Source organism: Netta rufina, assembly GCF_964035555.1.
Source record: "Netta rufina genome assembly, chromosome: 12".
Lineage (NCBI taxonomy): Eukaryota > Metazoa > Chordata > Aves > Anseriformes > Anatidae > Netta > Netta rufina.
Window position 1 is genome coordinate 5,645,501 of NC_140135.1, and position 27,380 is coordinate 5,672,880.

The window sequence follows — 27,380 nt, forward strand, 5'->3', positions numbered from 1 at the left end:
GTTTAAACCTGCTGTTGCTGGCAGCACAATGAAAGGGAGGAGTGGGAATTTTACAGTGTAGATGTGCATCCATTTTAAGTTTACTTAAAGTTTACTTAAGTTTACTTTATGCTACCCTTCTCACAACCAGAAAATGGTAAGTAAAATCAAGAAACAGTGACAACTGCCAGCTCCCTGGATTATCCTGGTTTTGCCATTCTCTACTTTTTATAAGCATTTTTACTGCAATCCTACTTTTGAACTTGATGTTACAATTCAGTAACAGTGTTCATGAAAATCTTCATGTTCACTTGCTACAGTAGCTGATATCACATTGGAAAAAGGTTTTTGAAAAAAGTCATTTATTTTAATGTTCTGTATATACAAAGTAATTTTACATTACGAACATTTTGATGATCTAATAGTACTATTTGTTATAATTAAGAAAACAACAACACAAAAACAAAAAGAATGTAGTGCCTAAATGACTTAATGCTTCTAAGTCTTATTTGCAACAGTGTTGGAGATATTTAGTAGGACACCTTGCTGGAAATTTGTGAGGGTAGGCATCCTAGATTTCTGAATCCCTTTTGACAAAGGGGAGTATGAGTTTCCAAATTACCTGTGTGCTGTAAAGATGTTCCCTTTGGAGCCAAAAGATACGAACATGCAATTGGTAGTCAACTCAGGAAGTAGGTATCTGGATTATTTTTAAGTGGCGATTATCTTCCACATTCTGGTTATTATAGGGATGGTCATCACTTTGAGAATTGAGACCTCCTATTTTGATCCTCAGATGACGGTTTAGGAGCTGAGTGTTAGGTGCCACTTAGAAATTGGCAAGAGCATGTATTCAGGTAAAATATTTTTACCTCCTGTTAGTGTAGCTTTTCAGAGTTTTTTAATGTCACAAGAGTTCTGAAAAGCGGTCCAAATGTAAAATCAGTTGAGCGCAATTATTGCATCTCTATCCATGGGTTATGCTGTCTAATAAAAAGAAATCACTCTTTTAAATACCTACAATTTTAAAGAGGATTCCCCCCACCCCTTTACTATTTATTTAGGATGCAGAATGAGTTCAACCTGATTTTTGTTCTAACAAAAACTAACTTAGAGCAAGATTCACGTTTCCAGAATGTTTTTGAAACATTTATGGTAAGGCTGTGTGCATGTTTATACCAGCATATGGAGCATTGGAAATCATACCTGTCAAAACCAAAAAATTCCCAAAAGCTCATCCTTGACTTTTGCACTTAAAACAGAGCTGAATGTAGCCAACAACCCAGGCTTTCCATCAGGTGGCTCAAAACATTTAAGCCAGGTTTCTGCTTATTAAGATCCCCCTGTAGAGTCCATGAAAGTGAGACTGGCACCTGGAACCTGCGTGGAGATTGAAGGAGAAGGAATATACTCCTTGCCTAGGGGCGAGGCACAGAGCGCTTGCATTAAGCCACCGTTAATGCCCCAGCAACGTCCTATTGCTTGAGGTCTGGTTTGTGCCTTTTTTTTCATCTGCAGCATGAGGTAACAGATGGTCGTGCCTAGCCCTCAGCTCTCTTCCCTCCCAGTGCCTACCCCCCTGCTGCGTGGCTGGAGGGAGGCTTGCCTTGTGCCACGGGCAGCATGGCATCCTCTCGCAGAGGCTCTCTGCAGCTGGGCCTCCTGGCACACAGCAGCTCCATTGCCTTTGGGAACTCGCACTATCCTGCAGACCTGGCAAGTGACTCTTGATTTACTAAACTTGAAGTTTATGTGCACAGAACCGTCATGCTGGGGACTCCTGCAAAACAGCACCAGATGTCCTCTCTCTCTCATACCGTAGTGCTACGTGTACTGGTAGTTTATAGCGTTCGTTAAGCAGTGGCTCTTCAGGCAGCCTTACTGAGAGGCCACTACCTGCTGCAGGTTCCCGCTGTGCTGCAAGCCACTCATTGGAAGCGGAGGTGGAGGAGGTGGAGGTGGAAATAAAGAACCGGACATTTCTGAACGAGTCTGTTGGTCAGGAGCTGGCATTGGGCTCACTGAGCCAGAGTCACTCTGCATAGAGCCAAGATTGCTGCCGTCAAAATGAGTCATTTTCTTCTTCATTAATTTTCTTTCTTTGGCTCTGCGATTCTGGAACCAGATTTTCACCTGCAGAGAAGCAGAGGAAATTTTTTTCAATTGCTAATGGACTGCAGTGTAGTCCTTTGTGTATAGAGTCAAGGGGCATAAGAGGGAAATGAACTGTGTGAGGACATGTGAGAAAGGCAATAGCAAATAGAAACAACAGAGCTGTTTGCTTTTTTCACACAGGTAATCTTTTCACACAGGTAATTAGTTGTTTAGCTTGATAAACAATTTTTTAGTGTTATTCTTAGGAGGTATTTCTTAATGGAATGAGCTTTGATTTTTTTTTTTTGTACAAAATCTAATAAAACAATCTCATGCATCACAGTTACAGCCAAAAGAATCTGAGAGTATCTTTACATTGAAAACTGTACATCGGAAGCCAGAGCAATTCAAAACCTGTTATTGGCCTGTGCACTGAGGCACAAAAGCTATCCTGCGTGGATGCCGAACATTAATTCCTTTGCTCCACTGTGTAAGCCAATGGAAATAAACTTCTGAGCAGCATGTCACCATGGGTACATGTTATTTCCAAGTGTTATGGAAGTGTTGCCTTAACAGCTAAGTGCCTTTTATTGCCTGTGTAGACGGGGCCAGAATCTGCTGCTGTTTCCCACACAGTCCGTAACTTTATATCATAGTTACTGCTCTGTCACAGAAATGCGATCTTTGGGAAGAGATGAAGCAACTGTCGAAGAGTTTCATGGTTTTTGATTAGGATGGAACAAGTGAGGACGTGAGATGAAGCTGACAAGTAATACAGCAGAATTTGTTCAGGTGTGAAAGAGTGACTGTTCTATGGCAACTGAAGCGTCTTTGGATGTGAATTCCCAGCGCAGAGTTTAAACAAGTGTGTGCCTACTATTTATCCTTGGAAATGGCTCCTTGTTATATGTAGTCTGCATAATGGATTAAGCTATCACATTCAGACATGTTTTTTTTTCTTTTGCTCTTCAGATGACAAAGGAAGCAATTTTGTCATTATTTTGCATAATCCTCCCTCCTCCAAATCTGTGGTTTGCTGAGAAATACTGATTTGTTTTCTTTTCCTTTCTAGCTGCTTAGCAAAGGATAACTAGGCCATGCTCAGAAAATGGGTAAAACAGTAAGAAGTGGTAATATCTGTGGCCACTAAAAGAAACCTAGTGGTGAAGTCCCACAAAACATCTTAAGGAATCTTGATGTGCTTATTCTTGAGCCATTATTATTCCCGTTTTCCAGCTGAACGTGAAGATTTCAGATGCACATAGAAATTGTAAAAATTTGAACTCATGTTCCTTAAGTCGAAAGCTATCATTTCAAACACTTGTAAGTTCATTTTTTTTTGTCGTTTCTGGAATATCACTTCAGTAACAAATGATGTTCTGTTAAACCTGACTCGAATACTCTCCAATATCCTGCGCTGGTATGGTGCTGTGGTAATTTTTATGCTTTTTGTGCTTTGCCCATCATTTGCCAGAATGCATGAAAAGATGAAACAACCTAAAACCCAAACTAACATCTGATTCAGAATTACCCTATGTGTTCAGCGTTATCTGCTTTAAATTTAGAGTTTTATTCTGATTTGTTATTAAACTAGGGGTGCAGACCTGCAGCAGTGCTCCTGAGAGATGTTTTAGTAGGCGTTTCAGGGTTGAATACCAGTTACCAAACACAAGTAAATACAAAATGTTAGACTAAAAGCCAATGTGATCAATTGCAGCTGAGTTGTTCTTTTACCTGTTTCTCTCCTTTTCTTTCAGTATTTTTTCCACTGTTCAGTTGTTGTGTAAGTAACCCCCTTGAAGTCTTCCCCTCTCTTCTTCTCCTCACCATCTCTTTATTTCTGTATCCTTTCTATTTCAGAAATCCTTCATTATACCACTTATTTGGTACTAGATACCACATTTTTCCTTTCTTGTTTAAGCATTTTTCTTTGTCCTTCTGTCTTGAGATAATCTCTTCAATGTCCTGGATGGGATTTTTGGCAGTCAGGACAAAAAAAAAAATAGAAATGCTTTTTTAGGCAGTTGTTTCAGGTTTTAGATTCAGTGCAGTGCAATTTGGGATAGGACCATGTGTGTTCAGCCATGTTCATCCAATGGAGTTTAATTTTGTGTGAAAGATGAGTAGTGGGAGTATAGATGAGATATTTCCGCCTTAATCTTAAATTTTCAAGAGTGACTTCAGAGATGCAGTCTTTATGCAGTGGAATTAATTTTGTTTATGAAATATTGATGATGAAGAGCAAATATTGCAAAAACTTTAGCCATGTTACCCTGCTAACATGCCAAAAAAGCCCTGCTACATGTCAAAAAATGTGCTTTGCTTTTTTGTATCACCACTTCTTATCTGATAACAAAAGGTTTATCAGGAATTATCACCCCTCAGGGAAGTTTCAAGTAAATATTGTTGGCTGTTTACAGAAGACGGTCTTCATTTTTAAATTAAGTCTTAATAATGAATTCATTATTAGGATTTAAGCAGCCAGCCAGAAAACAAATAGTATGTTCTTTATACCCAGTTGAAATAACTGTAGTTTTCAATATATACTTGCATTCAACAGCAGATCGAGTAGTATTTACAAAGTATTTGCTTCTCCATTACTGTAAGCTCTTCCAGTGTGTGTGTGCTGTGCAAGAGGGATGCACAGTGCTGCAGCTAGGTGGATTTTGAATTGTCCCTGCTCAACAGAGCGCTTCAAACAGTGGTGACTCAGGTATTGGTACAGGTACAATGACTGGTACTGAATGATAACTGACTGAGGAAAACGGTGCGGTGATGGTTATTCATGTTGCAAATAGGCCAACAAATGAGCATATTCTCCCCCGAAATCTGTTCATGGAGATCCTCTAATAAAACTTTTAATTTTGCAGGTCGCTGCTTCCTTCAGTGTACGGCATCAAGAAAGTCCCCAGTCAAATGGGGCAGAATGCATGCTCAGCTCATTTTACGAGTGTCTTTGGGGAAGATCTAGCTTGGTATCTTATCTTGGTTTGCATGAGCCAGGGGCCAGGCTCCTGCTTTGCTCTCACTGGAGGTGGCACGTGCACTGCAACTGCATGAGTGAAGAACGTGGCACTGAATGGCTCCAGAGCAAATCGTATTTATCTTTTGGCCCGGAAGGATTGTTTTCAGTTGTGGGAATGCAAGGGGAATTTGGAGGGGATGGGAGGAAATAGGGAGGAAAGGAGCAGCAAGAGTGCAGGACATTATTAACAAAAGGTTGGAGGTAGCCAAGGAGACAAACACCTTCCGTGTCCTGACAATGAGTGATTTCATCACTTATATTTAGTAGCTGCACCCCTGCTAAGGCTGACCTGGTTGAAATCAGTTGCAGTTCCCACTGACTTCAGCAGAACCAGGACTTTTGCTTGGAAGTTTTGCAAAGCTTTCACCCTCCTACCACTGCCTCAGCCAAAGCAAGACCTCCAGGCAGCATTCTGTTGATATTTTCTCAGAACAAGGCTGTCAGACTGGTGCTTTTGTTTCTGTGTTGTTGCATGGCTCTCTGCTGTCATCATGTGAGCTGAGCTAGTGCTGATGGGATAATTAGGAAAGAGCAGAAAGAAAGCCGGCAGGCCATTCAGCTGGGTAGTTTGAGTTCCTTAACTGCAAAGGGAACCCGGCCACGTAGGTTATTAGAGGCATTAGCATTTCTGCGTTCTTAACCGGTGTGGTTATCTCCTCATCAGCAATAATAAATGCAAAGGAAACTCTGAACAGGTGATCCATACTCTACCTGTCTCTCGGAAAGTCTTAGGTTTGCAGCAAGTTCAGACTTCCTCCTGATTGTAATGTATCTGTTGTAATGAAATTCCTTCTCTAATTCTAATCTCTGATGATCAGTGTAAACCACTCGGTACTTCTCTCTCGTTCTTGTTTTACCTGTTTTGAAAGAAGAACACATTGCTTCAAGCTAGAATTTTTTAACTTCAGTAACATAAAATATCTGACTTTGCATTTGATAACGTTTGTGGGTATTTTAGACTTCGTTCTCTATGCACTTACCCCAAGTGACTCCCTTGACTGTAGTGGACTTAGTCTTGATTTACAACATGAGGTTCATACCACCAGAGTTTGGGTTTGCACCTTAGTAAATAGAAGGTAAACTGGTGCTCATAGTCTTTACTATCCTTGGGTTATCATTTGGGAAAGGGAAGGTATTCTTACTAAGAATGAGGAGCCAGGAAACCTGGGATCTGTTCCTAACTCTGATGCAGGCTTCCTGCCTAGCGTTGAATTGCTCTGTTTCTCTGTTCTTAAAGCTGATAAACTGCCACCTGATTCAGAGAGAAATATGGAGGATATTTAACTGCATAGAAAATGCTGAGAGCTTCCAAACTTCCTCAGTCCCAGTTGCTAGAAATACTCATTTGATCTTGTGGTTGTTACTGCAATTTGGTGGCTATGTTTTTCCTTCAAATCTAGCACAATCTATCCACAACTTGATAATAGCTCAAGGAATAGTAATAGAGACCTTCAGATGACAGCTAATTAAAAAGAAAAAAAGATGAAAAGAAAGCAGTAATTTTAACAAAGGACATTCAACAACGCTAGAACGGCAGCATCTGTTCTTTTGCAAGCAGCAGCACTGCATCACTTCAGACGAAGGCACAGCTGACTGAAGCAGACATGGCTAAGGGGTATCTGGGTCGTTAAAAGGTAACAACAAATGACGTGAGCCAGGGAACATGCATGCAAGTAGCTGAAACTTATCGATTCCATACAGGGTAATTTGTAGGGACAGAAGATGTTGGCAGTAGTGAAACAGAATTGAGAATGAGAGAGGCTGCTGATGCTTTCTTTCTCACTCACCTCTTCCCTGCTGTTAATACTCATTTTATGCAATCAAAATATTGGAGATCAACAACTGCTTAAAACCAAGGCCTCTTAGCCCTGCTTCCTACATTTTGGAAAGATTAGATTGTTTTTGTGCTAAGACCACTGTTACAGGGTTTGCTAATAGTGCCTTGCTGGTTCGTTTTCTGCTTGTCTGTCTGTATTCATCTGGACAGTTCCTCATCAGTAAATATTTCCTCTGTGAATTGGGACAGAGAATGTAGTTGTAGTTGGTAGTTTTGGCAGTGTGCTCCACAGCGGTACTGCAGTTTGGGAATCTTGCACCCCAGTAGGTGAGAACAACACCTTTGGAGCCAGGTTCTCTCAGATTGTGCACAGAACTGGAGGCATCTTGTGGCTTGCTGCCTGTAACAGCCTGGTAGTGCTGCAGATGTAGCTTAGCTTCATACAACAGCACTTTATTTTTGTCTTACAGTTTTTTTTTTTTTTTTTTCCTGAAAAAAAAGTACGCATGCATAACTTTTCAAAACAAAAAAAAAAAAAAAAAGCATCTCAGACTCATAGACTCATAACACTTTAACTCATAATAACTAATTATTTTTGAATGAGTATCACTGAAATAGATTTTCAGACAGGAGCTGGTAAAATTTCAGTCTCTGTGTAGGTCACTACAGCATGCCACCACAGAGCAACCAGCTTCCCCCCTGCAGGACGGAATAGCTGGAGGTTTCAGGTATCAGCAGTATCAAAGGCCTGATTTCTGCCCAGCCTGTCCTTCCAGCTTCCCTTGCTTTTGAAGTTTAAGTAGCACCCAGAGATCAGAATTCAGTCTACAACAGTGTAGCAGAATCTGGAAGTACTTTATCCCTTAATTCATGATTTTGTTTCATGACTTAATGTTTTTTCCCCCGTATGCCCAAGGAGGAATGAAGTCTTATTGTTTTCATGGCCGAACATGTATAAAGTTAACATTACCTTCCACTTATTATCTACATGCATATACCACATGGTAATGACTTAACCACGTCACTCCTTTCTCTAACAGTGTTTGACAACCAGTACTTTGTTACTTTTAGGAGTTTTTGGCTCACTCTGGTACTATTTATGTTATGAAGTTCTTCAGGTACAGATTCTTTCTGTCTGGTTTGTGTTGATCCTGGATGCAGAGCTGTGTGCACTGTGTAGCACTGGCAATCCTGGGCACTGCAGTGCTGTAAACAAATATTGTTATACCTCTAGTTGTGGACAGTAACTGGGTTGCCCTATGGGACAGGCTTTCTCTAGGACCCTTCCTGGGCTTGTAGAACATGGTCTACATCACAATTTGGTCCTTCAGCTTCCTCGCTCTGTGCTGTTTGACCCTGGGAAAGCACTGTGCATTGATAGTGAGTTTACAGTGATACGGGCATTTCTAAACTGTCTGAGCTTAGTTGGAATGTTTCAGGAGGAAAAATAAATTGTGCTTTTTGTGTTTGTTGCTTGCTTTTGCTGGGGTTTCTGCTCCTTCCGTGCAGCCAGAAACACTTCACCCTGATCTGTTTACTTCCCTGTGAAGGTTCTGCTGTGCTTGGCTAGGTTAGATGCTCTCATTTCAGGAGCATTTCTGCCATGGCAAAACTAGTGAAAAGCAGAATTAGCCCAATTACGTTTACCCTGCTAATCAAGTGAAAAGTGCTGCTAATTTTGCAATATTATGGTAAGAATTTTAAAGTCCCTGAAGAACAGCAGTTTAGTGCAGTCCACATAAATAGTAGGACATTTGTTTTCATTCATTCGAAGTGTAAATTGTTTGTTTAACGTATGGTCACCTGTGGTGCTTTAATGCTTTATTTGAAATTTTTTAAGCTTTTGATCTCTCTAGTCTGGTTTTTGGTTAAGGTTTTCCTCTTCAAATGAAAGTTTGGGGTCATTCTGTGGGACAAAATATTTAAAATGTTTCCTTAGTCTCCTTTGTGTTGTTAAGATGGAGTACACAAAGGAGCAACAAGGTGATCTTATCTTCAGCTCTATTCTCATTCAGAAGCCATAGACAAATATCAGAAGCTCTTCTGTTGCCAAAACAAGGTGGTAAACTTTGAGATCTGCCTTCCTATTTATGATTTTAAGTGCTTAAGCCCTTATTTGAGTAGTAGAGGTTGTTTTTTTGTTTCTTAAATTGAAGAAATTAAATGTATGTGGAAAACAGAACCTCCATAAAATCTTTCATTGTTGTATGAGTTACCTTTCTGTTTGTTTTGTAGTAGAAATTACAATTTCTTTTTCCTTTTTGAGGGAAAATTAGGAGCTTTTGCACCTACCTTATTTCTTTAAAGTAAGGTAACAAAGTAATTTTTAAAAAGGGAAAGGGAAAAGGAGAACACTTCCTTCTTAAAAGTCAACAACAGACTGAGAAATCTGAGCTCCTCTGAGAAGGTATTTCTAGTTCTGGCAGCGCCGTGTTTTACTCCTAACGAGACATGGGTAAGGTCCTGATGTCAGTGAGAGACTTCCATGTGCCTTTGCTGGATGCTGGGTTGGAATTGCTCAGTGTATGTCATTTGATTTCAAAGGCAAAATACATTTTTATTTCTTTTCCAAGGTTAACAAACAACAGCACTAAAAACCTATTGCTAGACAGTTTAGGACTTTAGCCTCTGAATTTCATCTGTTAGGTAGAACAAATCCACTGTAGTGCATTCTGCAATGAATCTTGCAGAATACCTACTGGCTTTATTTACAGCAATGCATGCTATTTCAGTAAGTATTACCTGAGTAAAATCTGAGATAGAACTAATGGATTCACCCCAGAGACAGCAGAAGGATATTTTTCAGTTCTCAGGCTTGTTTAGTAGGTGATGACTGAATTTAATGATCCAATGATAAATGTTAATGTTCTAATCCAATCCTTTAGTCAGATCCTGCGTATTTTACTCAGGTGAGTAAACAACATTTAGCTTTCTGTGGTCTTAATCTTTTATTAATGTCAGGTTGTCATTTCAATCAGCAATGTATTACCAGTTTTATTAGGAAAGTGTTGTCATGGCCAGTCATACCACGGAGCTGCAAGTGATTGGAGGGTTTAGTGGTAGTTCAGTGGAAGAAAAAACAAGGAGCTTTGAAGTGACTGCCTTTGCAGTATGACTGCCTCTGTGCTAGAGAAGCAGATTGGCTGCTTTTGAGCTATTCAGGAAAAGTGAATTTTGTCAAAAACAACAACAACAAAACAAACAAAAATACAGTTTTACCCATGGTGACTGTTTAAGACTGACTTTGGAATAAGGAGAAAAAAGACATTTCAGGCTTAAACTATCTCATGTAAAGTTTTCTAACAATCCTGTTCTATCACACCCACTTCAGCAATTTTTGTGACTGGCCAAGTTCTGAGTTGGGGGAAGGGAACAGCTTTCCCATTGGCCATAAAATTCACAGAGTATTTCTTCTGAAGACAATAAAGCTAGGAGAAGGCCTCTTTATTTGCTGTGAAAATCATCACCCTTTCCGGCAATATAACTCCTGAAGAAAAAAGGGAGAAGGAAGAGACAAGACTGCATATCAAAGCAAAGAGAAGTGTTAAAAGGGTCTGTTGCCTCAATATGACAGATAGGCCTCAAAACTGAAGACAATGTAGCCCAGGAAAGGAGGGAAAAAAAGCCACCATCAGACCTCACAACTAGTTTACAAAGTAAAATAAATTAGCATGAGAACTAGCCCTGGCCCCTTTTTCTGTGCCTTGTCTCTTAACTGTTCAGGAAAATCCTTCATCTTCCAAAATTGACATCGTTCCTAAAATCCACCAGCTACCTAATTTAGACAGGAAATGTAGTACAGAACAGTGTCAGATAATGTACAAAGAATCATAGTTTCAATAGTTTAATATTAGTGTCAGAGGGAGTTAATGTCTGTGCTGGTTAGCGAGAGGTCAGCGTAAGTCAGCTCAAAATGTCAAACAGTTTGCTGGCATGAAGATATGCTCTGTTTGCATCTGCAGCTGTGGGTTGGCTCAGTATTAAGAGAGAGATTAGTGTTAGTTTCAATTGTAATAAAGGTAAGGACCATGGGAGCTCAGGCCCCAGAGTGTGTGTTGTTTTTTTCTTTTTTTTTTTTTTTCTTTTTTGAGGGGGAGACTATTTGCAAATATTCACGCACTTTAAAAGTTAGGAAATGAAAGGGCCGTATTCACCCTAGGGAAATTTCGCTGACTTCATTGAATTTGTGAAACAAAAGTAATTTAAATAAGTCTTGAAGAAAGACATTGTGTTGCACGTGAAGTTCTGTAGAGTTTAATTTAAAAATACACACTGCCATTCTATTAGAAAATGTTACATGAGTCTGATTCTGTAGAGTGTGAGTAATCGTCTTCCTCCTGCAAGTCTTAGTGAGGTGGGGGGGACTGTTGTGAAGATGGATGCATGGTTTGTGAAGCATGGTGAAATTCTGTGTCTGTATTTTCTGACGGGTCTTGATCATAATTTATTGTACGTATTCAGATGACTCATGGAGAAAAGGACAAAGTAGTATCATAGAAATCAGAACCTGTCAACGGACTTGCAGCATTTTAATCTCTGTGCTGTTGACTCCTATTTGAAGTGCTGACAGTTTCAATTTGGAGTACATTCTGGTATTTTGTAATAAAGCTCTTGCCAAATTCTGTCCTTCACTTTGTTAGTGTAAACTATTCATCTCTGTCATACAGAAATAATTGGACCCAAAGCAGAATCATTTTTGTCACCTTTAAATGACGATTGGTCAGCCTGCTTGGGGTGCATTTTGTTTGGGAAAAGGGAACAAGTGGCCAAAAGTGTAGACAGATGTCTAAGTGGCAAGGTCAGGAAAAATCCCATTGCCCATGGCTGTATATACTAAAAAGCAAGCAATTAACTGATTTTTTTTTCCTAGGTGTGTGTTCTTTAGAAATTCAAAATTTTGCAGGAATAGCTTCTTAAGAGGCTTGTTTCTTTCTTAGATTTGAGGGGGTATAACTTCTTCCTTCTTCTAGATTTACAGTGCCTTGGGTAATGATGCTGTCAGCACCTGTCATCATAATCAGAAAAATTGTCAGAGTTTATTAATTGTCAGTTGTTTTACTGAACAGTGACTGGGGTGGTGTCATGTACAGGAAAAGTCTCTGCTCATAACTAGTTTCCCTGTTTCTGTACTTGCTCCCCCTCTCCTTAATGGTAATAGAGGTTTAGATCTGAAGATGTACTTTCAGCTTTGTGAGCTAATTCTCACTGCTGCTGAAACTGCTTGGTGCTCACCTATTCAGTCTTATTTTGGGCATGGTTTTGGGCAGATGTATGTTATTTTCTTACAAAGGCTAAAAGTAAAGTCTCCTATATGCAGGGTTGCATACCTCTGTAAAAATACTGAAGTCAATAGAAGTAGATTTCATAATTTGTTCAAAGATGGATTTATTGTACTTTCCATCAAAGAATTTGCCTGTAATTATGCTTTGTGTGTACGTGAATTGCCATCTCAGATCCCTAGTTGCTGTGGCTTTGTTCTTTGCTGTGATTGCTAGTTGCCTTGGCTTTGCTTGCTCTTTCACAATGGTAGTTTAGGGAGATGGGCAGTGTAAGGGTTAGAGAAGGGTCTTTTTCCACTGGTGCTATTGAATGAAAATACTAAATGGCCAGTGTTTCCTCCTTTGAGCATTCTGAGTGAAAACACACTTGCTTTCTCTTGTATCCTGAACACCCTCAGGAATTCAGTGACCAGGCATTGGATCCTATGTGCATTGTATTTAGGATCAAGTCCTACTCCCTCCAGTTCCAAAGCTGCAGAGAGGGATGTTCAGACATCCTCTGACCAAAGGGAATGGTGGATGAAAGCCTGATTAGGTGTTTTCTGTGGGAAATGCATTCCAGTGCTGCTAAGTCAGCACGACAGTCTTGCATTAAATACTGAGATCTCAGTGGTTTTAAGTAGCATAATCTCATGAGCTTTACTTAATACCAGGTAAAGACATGCTTTTATATTTCATGTTCTTAAAGTTACACAGAGTAAGATTTAACTAGAAATCATTCTTTTGTTCTGTGTAAATTGTTTAAACAACAATATGAAAAGATCCATAGGATATGAGGCAGTGACAGAAATTTCAGTCAAGTGTTTTGTTTATCATTTGTCAGGTTGTGAGGCCACAAAGCACCAGTAAGAGAAGCTAACCATGAAACCCCTGGAGATGGAAATGTCATTGATTCTGGGCCCTGTTTCTGTAGCTGCTACAAGTCAGACTACCCAATGTAAGTAAACACATGGAAGGAATCTTTCCTGATCCTAAAGGGATATGATTACAGGAGCATTTCTTGAAGATGTTCAGGAACATCTTGCAAAAATTACTTGCATTAATAATAATTGTTCCCATGGTGAAATCATATTATTGATGGCTAGTATATTGCAACAAGTAATGAACAAATACTAAATGTTATTTCTATAATCTTTTTGTGACTTCAGGTAAATCTAAACCTTTTTTTTTCCATCTTTAAGAATCATAGTTCATATCTGTTTCACAGGGAATAAAAATAGCTAATAAACAACAGATGTAATTCCTCTGCTCTTGCAGAGAAATTCCTAATGTTTTTTTTCCAAAGAGACAGAAGGGTAAAGCTGCAGTTTAAATCCACAGGAGCAAGAGGCAGGTAGGTAAAGATGAGATGAGAAGTAATGTTTTTTGAGCAAGTATGCTGCCATCTGTAAATCATAGGGTTTGTGAGGAGAAATGTCATTGTATAAATAAGGACTACCCAGAAGTAAACTATAAGTCCTTGTGTGATTGGCCCCCCTCTTTTATCTTTCCTTAGGTAGCATTCAATGAAAAGCAACTAGATACAGGTAGACATGGATACTAAAAAAAACAACACTCCACAACCTGTATTTTTTTTATTTGCCACAATTTTTACGCACCCAGAGTAACAACGTACTCTGATTGGTTGTCCTCTATGGACTCCTTATGAGCTGAAGCTGTACTGCTGAAGTTGTATTCAGCAGGAGTAAGTGTGGCTCAGTCTGTCCATACACATTAGATGCATTATTTTAATAAAGACAATTTTTCTGTTTAGTTGCTTTCATTTTTGCAGGGCATGTTTTTAAATGAATTGCTTCCCTCTCAGAGATTGATTCAGTACTGTCTTTGAAAAACATAATTTGCAGGCATGTGTGGGACAGAGCGGGGAGGGAGGAAGGGCTGAAAGGAAAGGAACCTTCCTGAGATGTAACATTAAAATACTGTGAGCATCTCTTAAGGGGAGGTACTGAGCATCCTTATTTCCTACTGATGTTTCTGCATGTAAAAGCTGCTCAGCACCTTGGAGGATCAGCTACTTTATAGCGGGTTGTATCTGTTCTTTTCAGGCAGTTTCCCCTCTTGCTCCTTTCCTTCTCTCCTTCCTTGTTTGATTATTATTTTTTCTGTTGATACAAGGAACAGAGATGTTTTAAGTATGTTTAATAGTTACATATTTTTTGTGTTACTTCCTTGCTTCCCACAACCAAAATTTTTTCTTCAGGCTTCTTGACTTATTTTTACTTGTTAAATGTGACTGAAGCTTTTTTTTTTTTTCTTTAACTCATCCACTCATGTGCATCAGAGGTTGACCCATCATAATATTAACTGATTGTGTTACCATAGATCTTTATATTTCTGCATTTTCTGAGAACTGCTGCTACAAGGGGTGGCAAGCCTTCCCTTTTTGGTCCTGTTTTTAAAGCCTCTCATCCTGCAGACACTTCATTTCAGTATTCTGAGGTTTAAGAGGTTGTATCTAATACAAAGGTTTCTTTCCAACCCCAGTACTGTATGTATTTTACTTGAACTTTTCATATCTACTCTAAAAGTTGAGGAAAACAAACAATATAGGTGGTAGAGAAATATGATACTTTCATTGTGATTTCTTTCTACAGACATGCTTCCTCCTTTAAATCTATAGGACCGCTATTAAAAGCAATTATTTGATGTCACTTTTTTTAACATATCCTAAGTGAAAACAATACTCTGTCAAAGGACACTGCTCTTCATTTGTTTCATCAGTAAACGTCAAGGAAGAAATAAGAGATCATAAGCTGATCAAAAACAACATCCAAAAATAGAACCAATATTTAACTGCTAGCAAGAGAATTGTTCAGAGCAATTAGGATCTTTTTTTTGTTGTTAAAAATGTATGCTTTCCTCAAAACACAGAACCTGGTGGCAACAACAACTCAACACAAAACCAACCACCCAAAAGAGAAACATCTCAGCATAGCCTCTCTGCCCTCATACCTGTAGAAGTAGATTGTACTGTTTTCCTCATCCATTCATAAGAGCTGTGCCTTTGGCTGTTGGGAGAGATTTGCTGTGCATTAATTGTATCTACAGGAGGTAACCCCCCGGATCCAGCAGGATGGAGGGAGCTGTAATCAGCAGAGCTGTAGGAGACCTGCCCAGGAGACGAGCCATTGATCTGTGCAGCAGCCACGGTGCTGGAAGGTCCTGGGCCATAAGCGTTCCAGTCCTCCCTCTGTGGGCCATAGTGGGATCCCCAGGTTCCCGCAGGCTGTCCGTGGTTGTCCAGGGCTGGCACATGGTGATAGCCCATGTAGTCTGAGTAGGGGGGAGCGGACGCGAAGTTTTGCACTGGCAGGTTGTTGTTGCTGCACCTTGCAGGTCCTGGATACATGCTGGTTTCTTTATCCAAAAGATAACTCACATACATGATGCTCACAGCCTGGCTTTGTCTTGCTGGGACATCCTGCTCCTCACAGGGTTTGTTTGATCTCTCTTCCCCTCCTCTTTCTTTCTGTCTTTTCTAGCCCTGACTGGCTCTATAAATGACTCATGCTAGCCCTGATGTCCCTTTACTACACATGATTAACAATGGTTTTACCAGGTGCTGGTGGTAACAGTTTACTAAGGTCCTGCCTGATGTCACAGATAACTGCCTGCCCCAAAATTACATTTGCATTCAAATGAAGGGCTGACCATGCAGGCAACCCCACCTTGCTGCTAGTTCTAGTGCTTCCTTTCTCACAGATCCTTTATGTATTACCATCCTGGTTCTATACTTTTTGAATGTAGTTTGAAATCTCCTGGTCTTCAAGCAGAATTGCATTCATAGTTAACCAATAACCGTTCCGACAGTAAAAGTAGTATTTTACTTGAGCAATGCACATCAGAATCTAACTTCAGGCCTTAGTTATAGTTAGGTAAAGCCTGGTATCTGTGAATCCATTAGTTCTGTTGTTAAAATGTGTTGTAATATTTTTATCTGAAAACAGAGGACTGATTCAGGCTTTAACTGCATGAGCACGCCTCTTGCCTTCAGCTCTTAGTGCATGTGGGAGAGCACTTGCAAACCACAGTAGTCCTGCTGATTTTAACATTACAAAGGATATACAAGAAGTCTCATAGTCATTTTGAGCATTTGTTCATACGAATAGTCTTGTTGATGTTAGCAAGCCTATTCATGAGCTGCCTGCTTGCCACAGTGATTGAAGTTTCTCTATTCTAACTTACAATGTTAACAGAAAGAGAGTCTGTTATGGAGAGAATGCAGAATTTGTCACTTTCCCCATGCTTATGTCTTGTTTGTGATATTGAAATGAGTAGTAGTTTTCCCTAAAGGTTTTTCTGTTCTCATTGCTGTGTTTGTTCACAATAAGTAGCACTTTTTCTTAGAAATATGGGAACAAATTCTAGCTTTTTAGCTCACAAAAAAAGCAGTTCCTTAAATTTCAGGAGTAATCCTATGTTAGTAAGTACCAAGTTCCTAAGAGATTATGTATAACCAGGGGTGAGGGGAGAAAGTGTTGATTTTTTTTTTTTTTTTTTTTTTTTTTTTTTAATGAGATAGATACCTTAGCATTGTCTCCTAATGAGAATTTACTGTTTTCATTCCTGTTCCTTTAATGACGTGGTACTTAATTGCACCTTTATTAATGAACCAACTTGTTAAAGGGATTTTTTTCTTAAACAGGTGCAAAGTATGATGAGTTTTTTCTTTGTTCAGAAGTGTATTTTTTCTTTGAGTGTCTTTTGCACTTTAACACCAGTTGAACTTACAGGTTCCTCCTGCTTCTCAGGAGGAAAGAATCACTTTGCACACCTGACAAGCCAGTTGTTTCCTTTTGTGAGAATGGTGTCCTTAGGCTGTAATCACGAGGTGGTTAGCTGTGCTTCTGGAAATCTTTTGTCTCTTACTACCAGGGCTGGTTGGTGAAGCACAGGTTTCTGTGATTGTTTCAGTGTTTGTTATAAGACTTTCGTATTGTGCGCTTTTGTAAAACTTGTGCTCTTTTACATGTCTTGCTTTTTTGTGAGCTTCGGAAGGAGCGTGTTTTGCTGGCATCATTGTTGAAAGGTATTTTAAAAACATTAGGTAGGGGAGGTTGGCAGAAACTTCTTTGTATTTGCATATGTGAGCTTTATTCAGTTTACAGATGTGTGGCAGTTGGTCATTCAGAATGCCCAAGTATAGCTGCTGGGGTGGACTCACCAGATCTGGCGAAGTCACTAATTATTGCTTGTGTCTGAACAGCTTAATCCTCCCACATCAGCAAAATAAATATTAATCTAACTATATTTTGGGGTGTCTGCACAGCCTGTTTCTGTAGGTAACCAATGCAATGGGGTTTAAACTCTGCAGCATGATCTTGTATGTACCTTAGGATTTTTTAACTAGAGTATTTCACTCCTCAATCATTTAGAAACACACATCAGTGACCAGTAAGGTAGTTTGGTAGCCCTCAAGTAGTTACCAAAAAAAGATTCTTTACAACTTTGTTTTAACCTGATTTTGATTTCCTTTCCTTCCTTTCAAATCTGTTGGAGATGCATCCTTTGAAGCATTTCTGTACCTCTCCTGAATGCAGGTGTACCAATAAATCAGCTAACGGAGGAAGCAGCATTTGCTCATTTATTGTAGCATTAGTTGTAGCCCTCCAGCTGTCTGGAAGATATTCTAGTTCATTTGACAAAACTCTTCCTGCAGGCCGTAGCTCCCTAACATACCAACAGCTGGAAACACTGCTGAAGAGCTGGGGTCTCACTGCATAGTTTAGATCTTGATGTGCCCTTCTTCAACATCCAGGAATGTTACCCCAAACTACACCAATGATACACCAAACTACAGCCAAGCAAACATGCTCTATCCTATTCCCTAATCCATTGCAACATCACTACACGAGAAAAGTTTTTGCTCCATTTTTTACTATAATATAGTTGGTTTATGCAACTAGAAAAAGTAAAATAGCGTTTATTAGAAAAGCAGTAATTATCACAGACACCTTTTGACACTTTCAACTAGTATGTCCATATTGACATGGAAGAGGACTTTTTTCCTTGTTCCATACTGCTTCAAGAAAATACTTTATAACATATGACTGTTAAACTGATATTCTTTTATTCTTCTGGCCATGTGCTGTGACCACTAAGAAGGAAACTCTGCTTTCTTCAGATTCTTTAAGTTGATCCTATTTCAGCAAGTTATATTTTGCTTCCAGTTAGCACCAAATTTTTCATTTGTATCACTTGAATCTAGCCTACTAGGTGAAGCACATCTTTAGACAGACATGTTTTTCAACTTCTTGGTGGTAGGTAAATAATAATGCTGATATAGTTCATGTAAAACTAAACATTTTCATAGGCTCTTAAGCAAACACAGTACAAAAATATTTGTATTTGAATTGCTTTTCGTAGCTTCTAGCAAGAATATCAGTAACAGCTGTCTTTTTGGGGAGATCTGTATATACGTATACCAAATCCTTTGTAAATACACCATTCTTCACTCAGAACCTTTTTGGGGGAGGGTGGGGAAGAATGAGAATTTTCTCCAGAGTCAGTTGTTACATCTATAAAGTCTACACAGTACTATATGTGTAGAGAGTTTGGAATACAAAATAAGCACACTATTTAGGTGAATAAAGCCTATTGTCTTATCCAGTTTCATAGAAAACAAATTCATTGTTTTCTTTAGGAAAATATTACTCTGTTCCATAAGTTGAGAATAACATTCATTCCTGATCATGTCTGGACAAATACATTTCTCTTTTTTATGCTTACTTCTTACTCTTATGTTCTTTTTGGTTTTGATACTTATGTTTTTTCTGGAGATTTTACTCTATGAAAAAGATACGTAAACATTTTTATTGTACACTTATTTACAAAAATTATTTGTGTAGGGTAACATTTTGAAACTCCGAAAGTTAGTTTTGAAATGAAACTAAATTTTTAAAATTACAAATATTTGACATTAGAGGTAAAACAGAAGAACAGAAAATAACTAATCCACATCCAGTTTCTCCTGTGAAAGATTTTCCTTCTAGTATGTGTATTTTGTGTGGAGCTGGCTGTTAAACATTTCATGTCTATTAGAATATACTGATACAGTACATTCATACGTGAAAAAAGATCACGGTTTACACAGACATTCAATAGGTATTTTGTGGCACAGCGGATGCCCAGCATTTGTGTGTACGTTGATATTACATACGGCAAAGTCTAGAATTTGGAAGCAAATTGTGGATTTCAAACTGGGAGGAGTTTTGCTTCAGAGTATTAGCCTGTTTTAAAGAAAATTGCCAATGTACTTTGAATTCTGAACTCTTTGTCTCTACTTTGGTGATTTTCTGTTGTTTTGCTAATAATCCTGCACTGACAATTCTGGATTTCGTTTTGCAGTTCTGAATAAAGCTCTTCACAAAAAAAAACAAAAAAAAAAAAAAACAAAAAAAAAAAAAAAACAAAACAAAACAAAACAAAAAACTGTTTTAGTGCATTGTGCAGGAGCAGTAGTTGCCAAGTACAAGAGTGGAAGATGAAAGCAGGAATCAGTCTCTCTTTCCTAATTTTATTTTCCCTATATTTTGAAAGATACAGTAATCCCAACCTTCTGTATCCTGTTCAGTTTTTCTTGACTGTAATGTAGCAGAGAAAAAGGGTAGATTCTGATCTAAAATATCTGGCTTGATTGAAAACTACCTCGTATATTGCAGTTTCACTGGCTAGAGGAGTCCACTGGAAGGTCTGGCACGTTAGAAATGACATTGCTTTGTCTTTGATTTTTAGAAGCAAATATTATAGAGCAAATAATGGGGCTTATTTACGAAGGCTAAACAAAAAGCAATAAATAGCATCTAAAATCATAAAATACATTTTACTGAGTACATGCAGACTTTCTTCATTCTTTATAAATAGCACTAAGGCTAGAAAAGTCACTTAAGGTAGACTTAATTGCATTATAAGATATTATTTTCACTTAATTATTATATAATAATAAATCTCAGCCATTAACAACATAAAAAACAGATTACTCCAGTTTGATTTGTGAAGAGACCAAACCCAGATCTAATAAATAAAATGACAATTCTCTGTTCTGAGCTCATGTTGAGAAGCCAAAAGGTGAATGGCAATGAGAAATCATCCTGAATTGTCAAAACTTGAAGGTTTTGAGATGAGCTTAAGACACCTGTACCCTATGGCTTCTCTGAGATACCTTTTCCACTTCTAAGTTTGAATAGGCTTTATAGTCTGAGGTGGAAGGAGCATCCATGGGTTGGGTTGGGAAAGCATCTCATAAGGTGGTTTTATCCAGTGTTGCAGATGATGATGTGCTGGTTGTGGTCAGAAACTAGGCAGGAAGGCTGCATTGCCCCAGTCCATTTTGATTATTCCTGTTCTGCTACAACAATGGATCTCCAGGAACTTCTGTTGCCCTAGGTCTTATAAATTGTCATAGATCTGCTAAGCTTTCCATGCTGATCTGTTTCAAATTGTAGTGTTGTCACTGTCCTAGGATGTTGGTGTTCTACACATCCATTTTCTTATCTGAAAACTTAAGAGAAATTTAGTAGCTCGTTTTAACTGTTTTAATTCTACTGAGCTTTCTTTTTTTTTTTTTTTTTTTTCCTTTTTTTTTTTTTCCCCCTCTTCCCCAAGAGTTGCAGCACTCATTTCTGAAGATATATTTCATTTGAAAATAGCCTTCCGGTTGTAACACTGATTCTTTACTCTTGTGAAGCAAGGGGGACAGCTAGTGGTCAGCTGGCTGAATGGCAAGAAGGTATTTCCAATAAAATTTTCAGTGACTGTCATTATTCAGATTTCCAAGTTCAGGGTCTATTCTGTTCTGTGCAGAACAGAATGGGTAATGATAGTCTTGTATCATTCTGGTTTAGTATATTAGTTCTTCCAGTTGTGCCTTAAATTGTGTGATTCATGTCTGTCACATGCCCAGAAGCAGGAAGCAGCAAAGCTAGTGAAGAACTCTGGCTTGAAACTTGGGTTATATTGCATGGGTTTTACCATGCTGTGTAATTAACTGAAACATCTCTTTTGAAACCTGAAGTGATACTATTAAGGCACGTGGTAGGCTTCTTAACGTTAGCCTTACAAGTGATTTTCTGTATGACAGAGTACTCAGAGCTGTTATTTACAGCTCAGTATGACAGTATATAGGGCTGGCCTCTGTTAGGCTGTGATGTATATTACATTGCTCCGTAATGTAATATGGCGCCTAGTCAGAATGCTGGCATTGCACACCCACATCGCGCTAGTACAGATGTCTTATGAAGTGATGGCAGCGAAGAATGAAGAGCAGGCCTTCGGTATTTTAATCTTGTATTCTCTAAGGAGTAGCTGTGTTTCTTAATACATTTTCTGTGTTAGTAGGTATAAGTGCTGTTAAAAGACTGATGCCAGCTTCCAGGATGGCACTGCTTCGCTGCCTGTTGTGTCAGAGAGAACTGACACATGTCATACTACCTACTGACATAGCAGAAGTAGGTAGAATGAGGCTGATTCTCAGTGCCATTAATTTGTTCACTTACCTTGGGCTACCTGGGTAATCTATTTTAGAGATTAATATGGCATGCAGAAGTAACACATGTGACCTCATGTAGTTTGATGTAATTTAATAAAAGCCCCCAAAGAATATATCGTAATATATATAAATAATGAATGACAAATAAATGCCTGTATGAGGATTTTGTAATATGAATTCTTTTTTCATCACTTGTGAAGTGAATTAGCTAACATATTTTGACTACAGTAGCCTTTAGGATTGCTAAAATAAAAGACAGTCTCATAAGAACAGGGAAAATGATATTAGTTCTGAAAAGAAAATCGCTTTTTCTAACTCGTGTTTTCAGGATGCTCTGTGCTTTGAATTTTTAACACCTTGCACTGTGCTGGATCTCCTCAGGCTGTGTGAGTCATGCCATTATGCGATGTGATTGAAAGTGATGAAATCCTTGAAGCCTGACTTGATAAGTCACTGCCGAATGTAGGAAGAAACCGAAGGGGTCTGCTCAGTAAACTTTCCAAAACCAAGTACAAACAGATCTAAAGCCAATCTTTACTGCTTTGGTCTATTTACGCATTTGCCATTTTTGTAGGACCTCAGCACATTGTTTGGCTGCTCATAGAGACAGGAGGGAAAACTTGTCCATAGACAAGGAGCCCGCTTTTGTCAGTTTGTACCTGACATACCTAGCAGAGATGATACATAATGGAAAGTTTACAGTCACTACCAAAAACCCCCAAAACTGTGAGAGAGATGCTTGGTATAAACTGAGTGGCCAGATGAGTTAAGTAAAATGTAATCTAGTGTTCCAGTACACTGTTTTCTGTGTGTTTGTTTATATGTGCTTAGTATCTCCTGCTGGGTGGAAACTCATGTCTTCAGCTCAGTAAAATTTAGGAAAAATCTGTTAGTTTTTCATATATGGTAAAACAAAGTTAGGATTTTAAATTCTGTTTGAAGTTTTTATCTCAGTGGTTCTGAGAGCTCTTCGAACACATTCTGCTCTTTGCACCATAGGTACTGTCAGGCAGCTAGCTGCTGGCTGCAGACTCTGGATGTAGATCATTTAGTCTAATTTTGAAATAACATTGAGGGTTATTTTATGGAACTAGTGTTCTTTGTTTCCTTTAGTTCTTGAAAATATCTCCGGTCATGACAGAACGTCCCCGTGTAGGTGTGACTTTGCGATCTACAGCTATGTTTCATATAGCTGTGTAGTCAGTCACTCATGAATTAAAGATAGTCACAGAAATAGCCTCTCATTAAAGTGATGTTTTCCACTAGGTGGCACTTTTAATACATAGCATAGACAGAAGCCTACATGGCTGATTAAGTACCCCTCTTAATTGCTATTCAAATTTTTAGTTAGTAATTGACCAACCTAAAAAAAGGATTAATGTAGTGCAGCCTGCAGCAATTTTCATAGCTCCTTTTAATACTAACATTGATTAAATCCCCACCCCCATCTCAGTGCAAAAGAGAATTAGCTCAGAAATTATCCCCTCTCCAAATGCTTGCATCCTCCCCTCTCTTCTGCCTCCCCCCCAGCTCCCCAGCCCAAATAATGTTTTCTCTCCCTGGAAATTATATGTAATAGTGTTACTTAAAGAACAGATTTATTTTATGTTTCCAGATATAACCAAAACAAAGTGGTGATGCATTCCCCCCGATAATAAACATGAGTGGGAATCAAGCATCCTTGCTTTTGCTCCATGCTTCTTCCGAGTCAGCTCATCAAGCTCCACTCCCAATGCTGCTCAAAGCTCTTCTCAGAATGAGACAGAAAGCTGGAGTATGCACAAATAAAACAGACCAAAATGCAAGGACACAAGTGATATTGGAAGTAAAGGACAAAGAAATAAATGACTCTGGAGAAAAAACAGCAGTTCCAAAGGGAAATCTACATAGGGACAGGTACTTTTATGTCTGAAGGTCAGTTGTTTGAACTCCTCTGTTTCATTTCTGCTTTGGAGCACTTCCCTGAGCAGATTTCCCTACTGCATTTCAGACACAGGTAACCAAAAATCACACAGTGTAGGATTTAGCTACGTTAAAGCTCTCCAGCTCCTGTACTGCTAGTGCTGTTGGAGCTGCTCAGGAGCTTCAAGATGAAAAGCGAAGGAAAGAGGCATTCTTACTCTGCTTGTGTTGAGTCTATTTTGGATGGAATAGAGTCAAGACCTAAGAATGAGAAGATCCTTAATGCAGCTGTATGATGTTTGTTGACCAAACTGAAGCCTATTGGGAAATGAAGAGAGACATAGAATAAGTCTTTATACATGTCTGTAACAGAGTTGCATTGACTGATACAGATTCAGTGGTCATCGCAGGTCAGTTTACCACCAATGAGTAACTACTTCACCAGTCGCTGCTACTGACCATGCTAATTATCCTAAATTTTGAGCATGTGTCTGTGTGGTGAGAGCTGAAGGGATAAAGATCCTGAACAACAGCTGAGGAAATCCAGATTCAATTTTTAGCCTAGATTACCAAGTTTAATTTCGCTGTTAGCAAATTATTTCATCTATTTAATTTATGGCAGTACAACATGTCTTGAACTGTTCGAGGGTACAAAGATGAAATTCTGTTCTTTACCATGGGTTGTAGAGATGAACTCAAGTCACAGGGAAGACTGAACTGAATTGCATCTCTTCCAAGGGTTTTTGGTATGGATACAATCACATTCTTGTCAGCTGAGATATGTTCTTTCAAGTATTAAATTTGCACGTGGTCTTCTGAGTGTTTTTTAGGGTTCAAAATTTATTCAGGAAAGTCAAAAAGAGCCTTTGAGCTCTTTATGTTGACTGTGCCCTTTTGAGGAAGCTACTCTTAGTAGCTTGCAGTTAGCATCATTAAAAATTAATTATGAACCAGATGAGATTATTAAAAATAAATTCTTTCGGTTCACTTGTTCTGATTAGCAGAATGTATTTCTGCGAATCCCAGGATAAACTCATGAGTTGGAAACTCTAGAGTTTGGAGTGAAAAACAAAACTTCCAATGTCACACTGCAAGAAGCTCTGACATGTATGGTTTGTAACTGTGCAGCTGTTGTGTGAGGTGCGCAGCATTGCAGAGTTGAAGAAAAAGTTGGGTTTAAAAATCGGAAGTGTGTCAGCAGTACCTGTACTTCTTTGGGAAGGTGCCATGACTCTTAGTGCCTAATGAGGGACCTTTTGGACTCCTGCCTTAATGCACTAAAGATTCTGTGGCTGGGAGGCTGTTACTCGGTAACTCAGGTCTGGTCCTCAGAACTGGAGGGGAGTGGTTGCACAAGCAAACAGAAATAGTGTCAAATGTTTTCTAAAAGCAAAAAACGTGTGGAAGATCCTTTGTGCTTTCCTTCCAGATGTGCTAAGTGGGAGTGGCTCTAGGTTTTTATACAAGGGCAAATGGCATGTGCCCTCTTCTAAAAGGGCTGCCAGATCTTGGAACAAATAGCTTAGAAGGATTTGGAAAAAGTTGTGATAATGAAGTGTATCAAGTGTATCATAAGCAATACAGTGTTTGAAGCATATCTGTCCTTATGCTTCAAAGTATGAATTGTAAGTGGTATCCTTCCAGAGTTGTCTAGTGTGAGGTTTACTGAAGTTTTCTCTGAAGTATCTCAGCTAAGGTTCTGATTATTTGAAACACAGTGTACTCGAATAAATGCTTTATTGCATTTGTTTTGCATAACAATAGTTGTTTCCACTATTACAGCTGTATAATATTATTTCACACATTTTACAGTGCTTTATATTCAAGAAGATCAAAGTATTTTGCAGATATTTTCTATCTTTATATTTCCAGCAGCTGGATAAATATTTTTTCTCAAATCTAATCTGTTATGCTGCCATTTATATGACTGCTAAACTGAGCATGAGATAGTTTGGGGGTAGATGATTATCTGGGTAGATACTTTATGAACTATTTATGAAATCTCTTGGCATAATTATATTAAGGACATCTTGAGAGTAAAGAGTCATGGTTAGTAATATTCATTTGCAGAGCTTAACATCCTATGTACGCTTATTTTCCTGACAATCTAGTTATTTAGATGGCTACCACGAGTGGAACACATCTCACAGCTATTAACTAGGTTAGCCTCATAATTCACCTTGTAGGTACAAAAGTAGCATTCACTTTTTACAGGTTGAGAACTGAGGCAGGGAGAGTTCATCTGACAAGAAGTCAACACTTAAAGCATAACTCATAAGTCTTACCTACTGAGCCATTCTTTCTCCTCTGTACTCATTAAATTATTACTGAGTATATGACCCGATGTTTATGATGTACTGAGGCAGTGAAGCTCTGTTTATGAAGAAGTCAGTGGTGATGTCCAGATTGTGGAGGAAAAAAAAAAAGGCATCACGTTGCATTCTGACTTAATTTTGCAAATAATCCTTCTGAAAAGGGAAAAAATGCAATCCTAGTACTGGATTCTGGAAAAATAACTAAGGTATACTCTGTTGATAAGGAGTGTTTTTATTTACTCCTTGGTTTGTGGGAGTGGTGAGTCTCCAAAAGATATAGTAAGTAAAATTACAAGCAAATCTAAAAGGGTATAAATCTGCCTTCAGGCCTGTTCAGGTCTTTCGACACTTGATTGCAGAGCTCTGATGGGGAAGGTAACATTCCATTTGGTTCACTGGACTGAACTTGAAGGTTGATAAGAAAGTCTGAGCTGGCATAATTTACATGTAGAAATGTTAAATGGAGGCAAGCATTGCATCAGTTTATTCTCTTATTTCAATGCCTGTAGCTGTTGACTAACACCTGAGTTTAGGTTTTGGAAGATGTTGCCTTTTTTGTGTGTGTGTGTTTTAACAAGACAGCATAAAATAGCTTTGTAATGGGTTCATTCTTTTCTAGTGTGTCTGAAGTAATTCTCTCCTGCCTCAAAAGGCTTTAAAATAAAACACTACAACTTTGACCAGGGATGGTCCTGTGCCAAGTAAGGCAGAGATACCTTTCAGTTTTGTAACCAGCACAGCAGAGCCCTTGCCAGTGTGGTAGGAGATCAAAGGATGCTGTGTGACTAAACAGTGCTTGGTGCTGACGTGGCAGGCATTTCTCAATAGCCATCAGTCATACAGAGAAAATCCCACAAATACAGACTAAACAGAATTATTGTAGCAGCACCATTACTTCTACATGGGTTTTAGGACCGAAAAGGTTCTTGAAAGTGCCTGGCAGCCTTAGTTCTCTGCCTGTCCTTACCTGAGTCCTCTGAGCAGTGATCTTGGGGGGGGGCATAAGGGAGTAGAATAAAAAAATCCCACTGGGGTTGGAGAGGAGGGGTGCAGAAGGGTTGAAAAACAGGGGCCAACATTTAAAGGTGATTATTAGTATACTAGCAAAGCTTTTCCAAAAACAAGTTTGGAGGTGACAATGAAGACCTCCAGGTATCCCACTGACTTCTTTTTCCACTCATTCTTAGATGCTTACTATTGTTAGCTTTTGGTGACAATGACAGAAAGAGGAAAATACATGCAAGTAGTTGCTGTGTGGAGGCTACCCAAAGACATAGTTCCCTTCCCATATGTTTGTCATATGAACCATCAGTACTCTGCCTGTCAAAGAATACATGTTACCTTTGGAGATTTAAAAAAACAACAACAAACGAAACAAACAAACAAAAAATAGCCTTACCCAGACAGGTAATAATGTTATTAATGGATTTAGAGAACTACGCAATTAGTGCTCTAAGTCCAAGTATCTCAGCAGTCTTTATGAATCAATAAAAGATGATCTTTGTAGTCCCCAAAGTGTTAA

At 38.8% G+C, this 27,380-nt stretch overlaps 1 protein-coding gene across 1 annotated transcript; it reads right to left on the reverse strand.

Moving 5' to 3' along the window:
- Window positions 1-1,857: 1,857 nt before the first annotated feature.
- Window positions 1,858-15,539, reverse strand: LOC311213850 (homeobox protein CDX-1-like; the record flags this gene model as incomplete). The annotated part of the gene is made up of 3 exons (XM_084294128.1): window positions 1,858-2,112; window positions 5,810-5,955; window positions 15,107-15,539. The coding sequence occupies 3 exons, from the start codon at window positions 15,537-15,539 to the stop codon at window positions 1,858-1,860; spliced, it is 834 nt and encodes a 277-aa protein (XP_084150254.1).
- Between the last annotated feature and the right edge of the window lie 11,841 nt (window positions 15,540-27,380).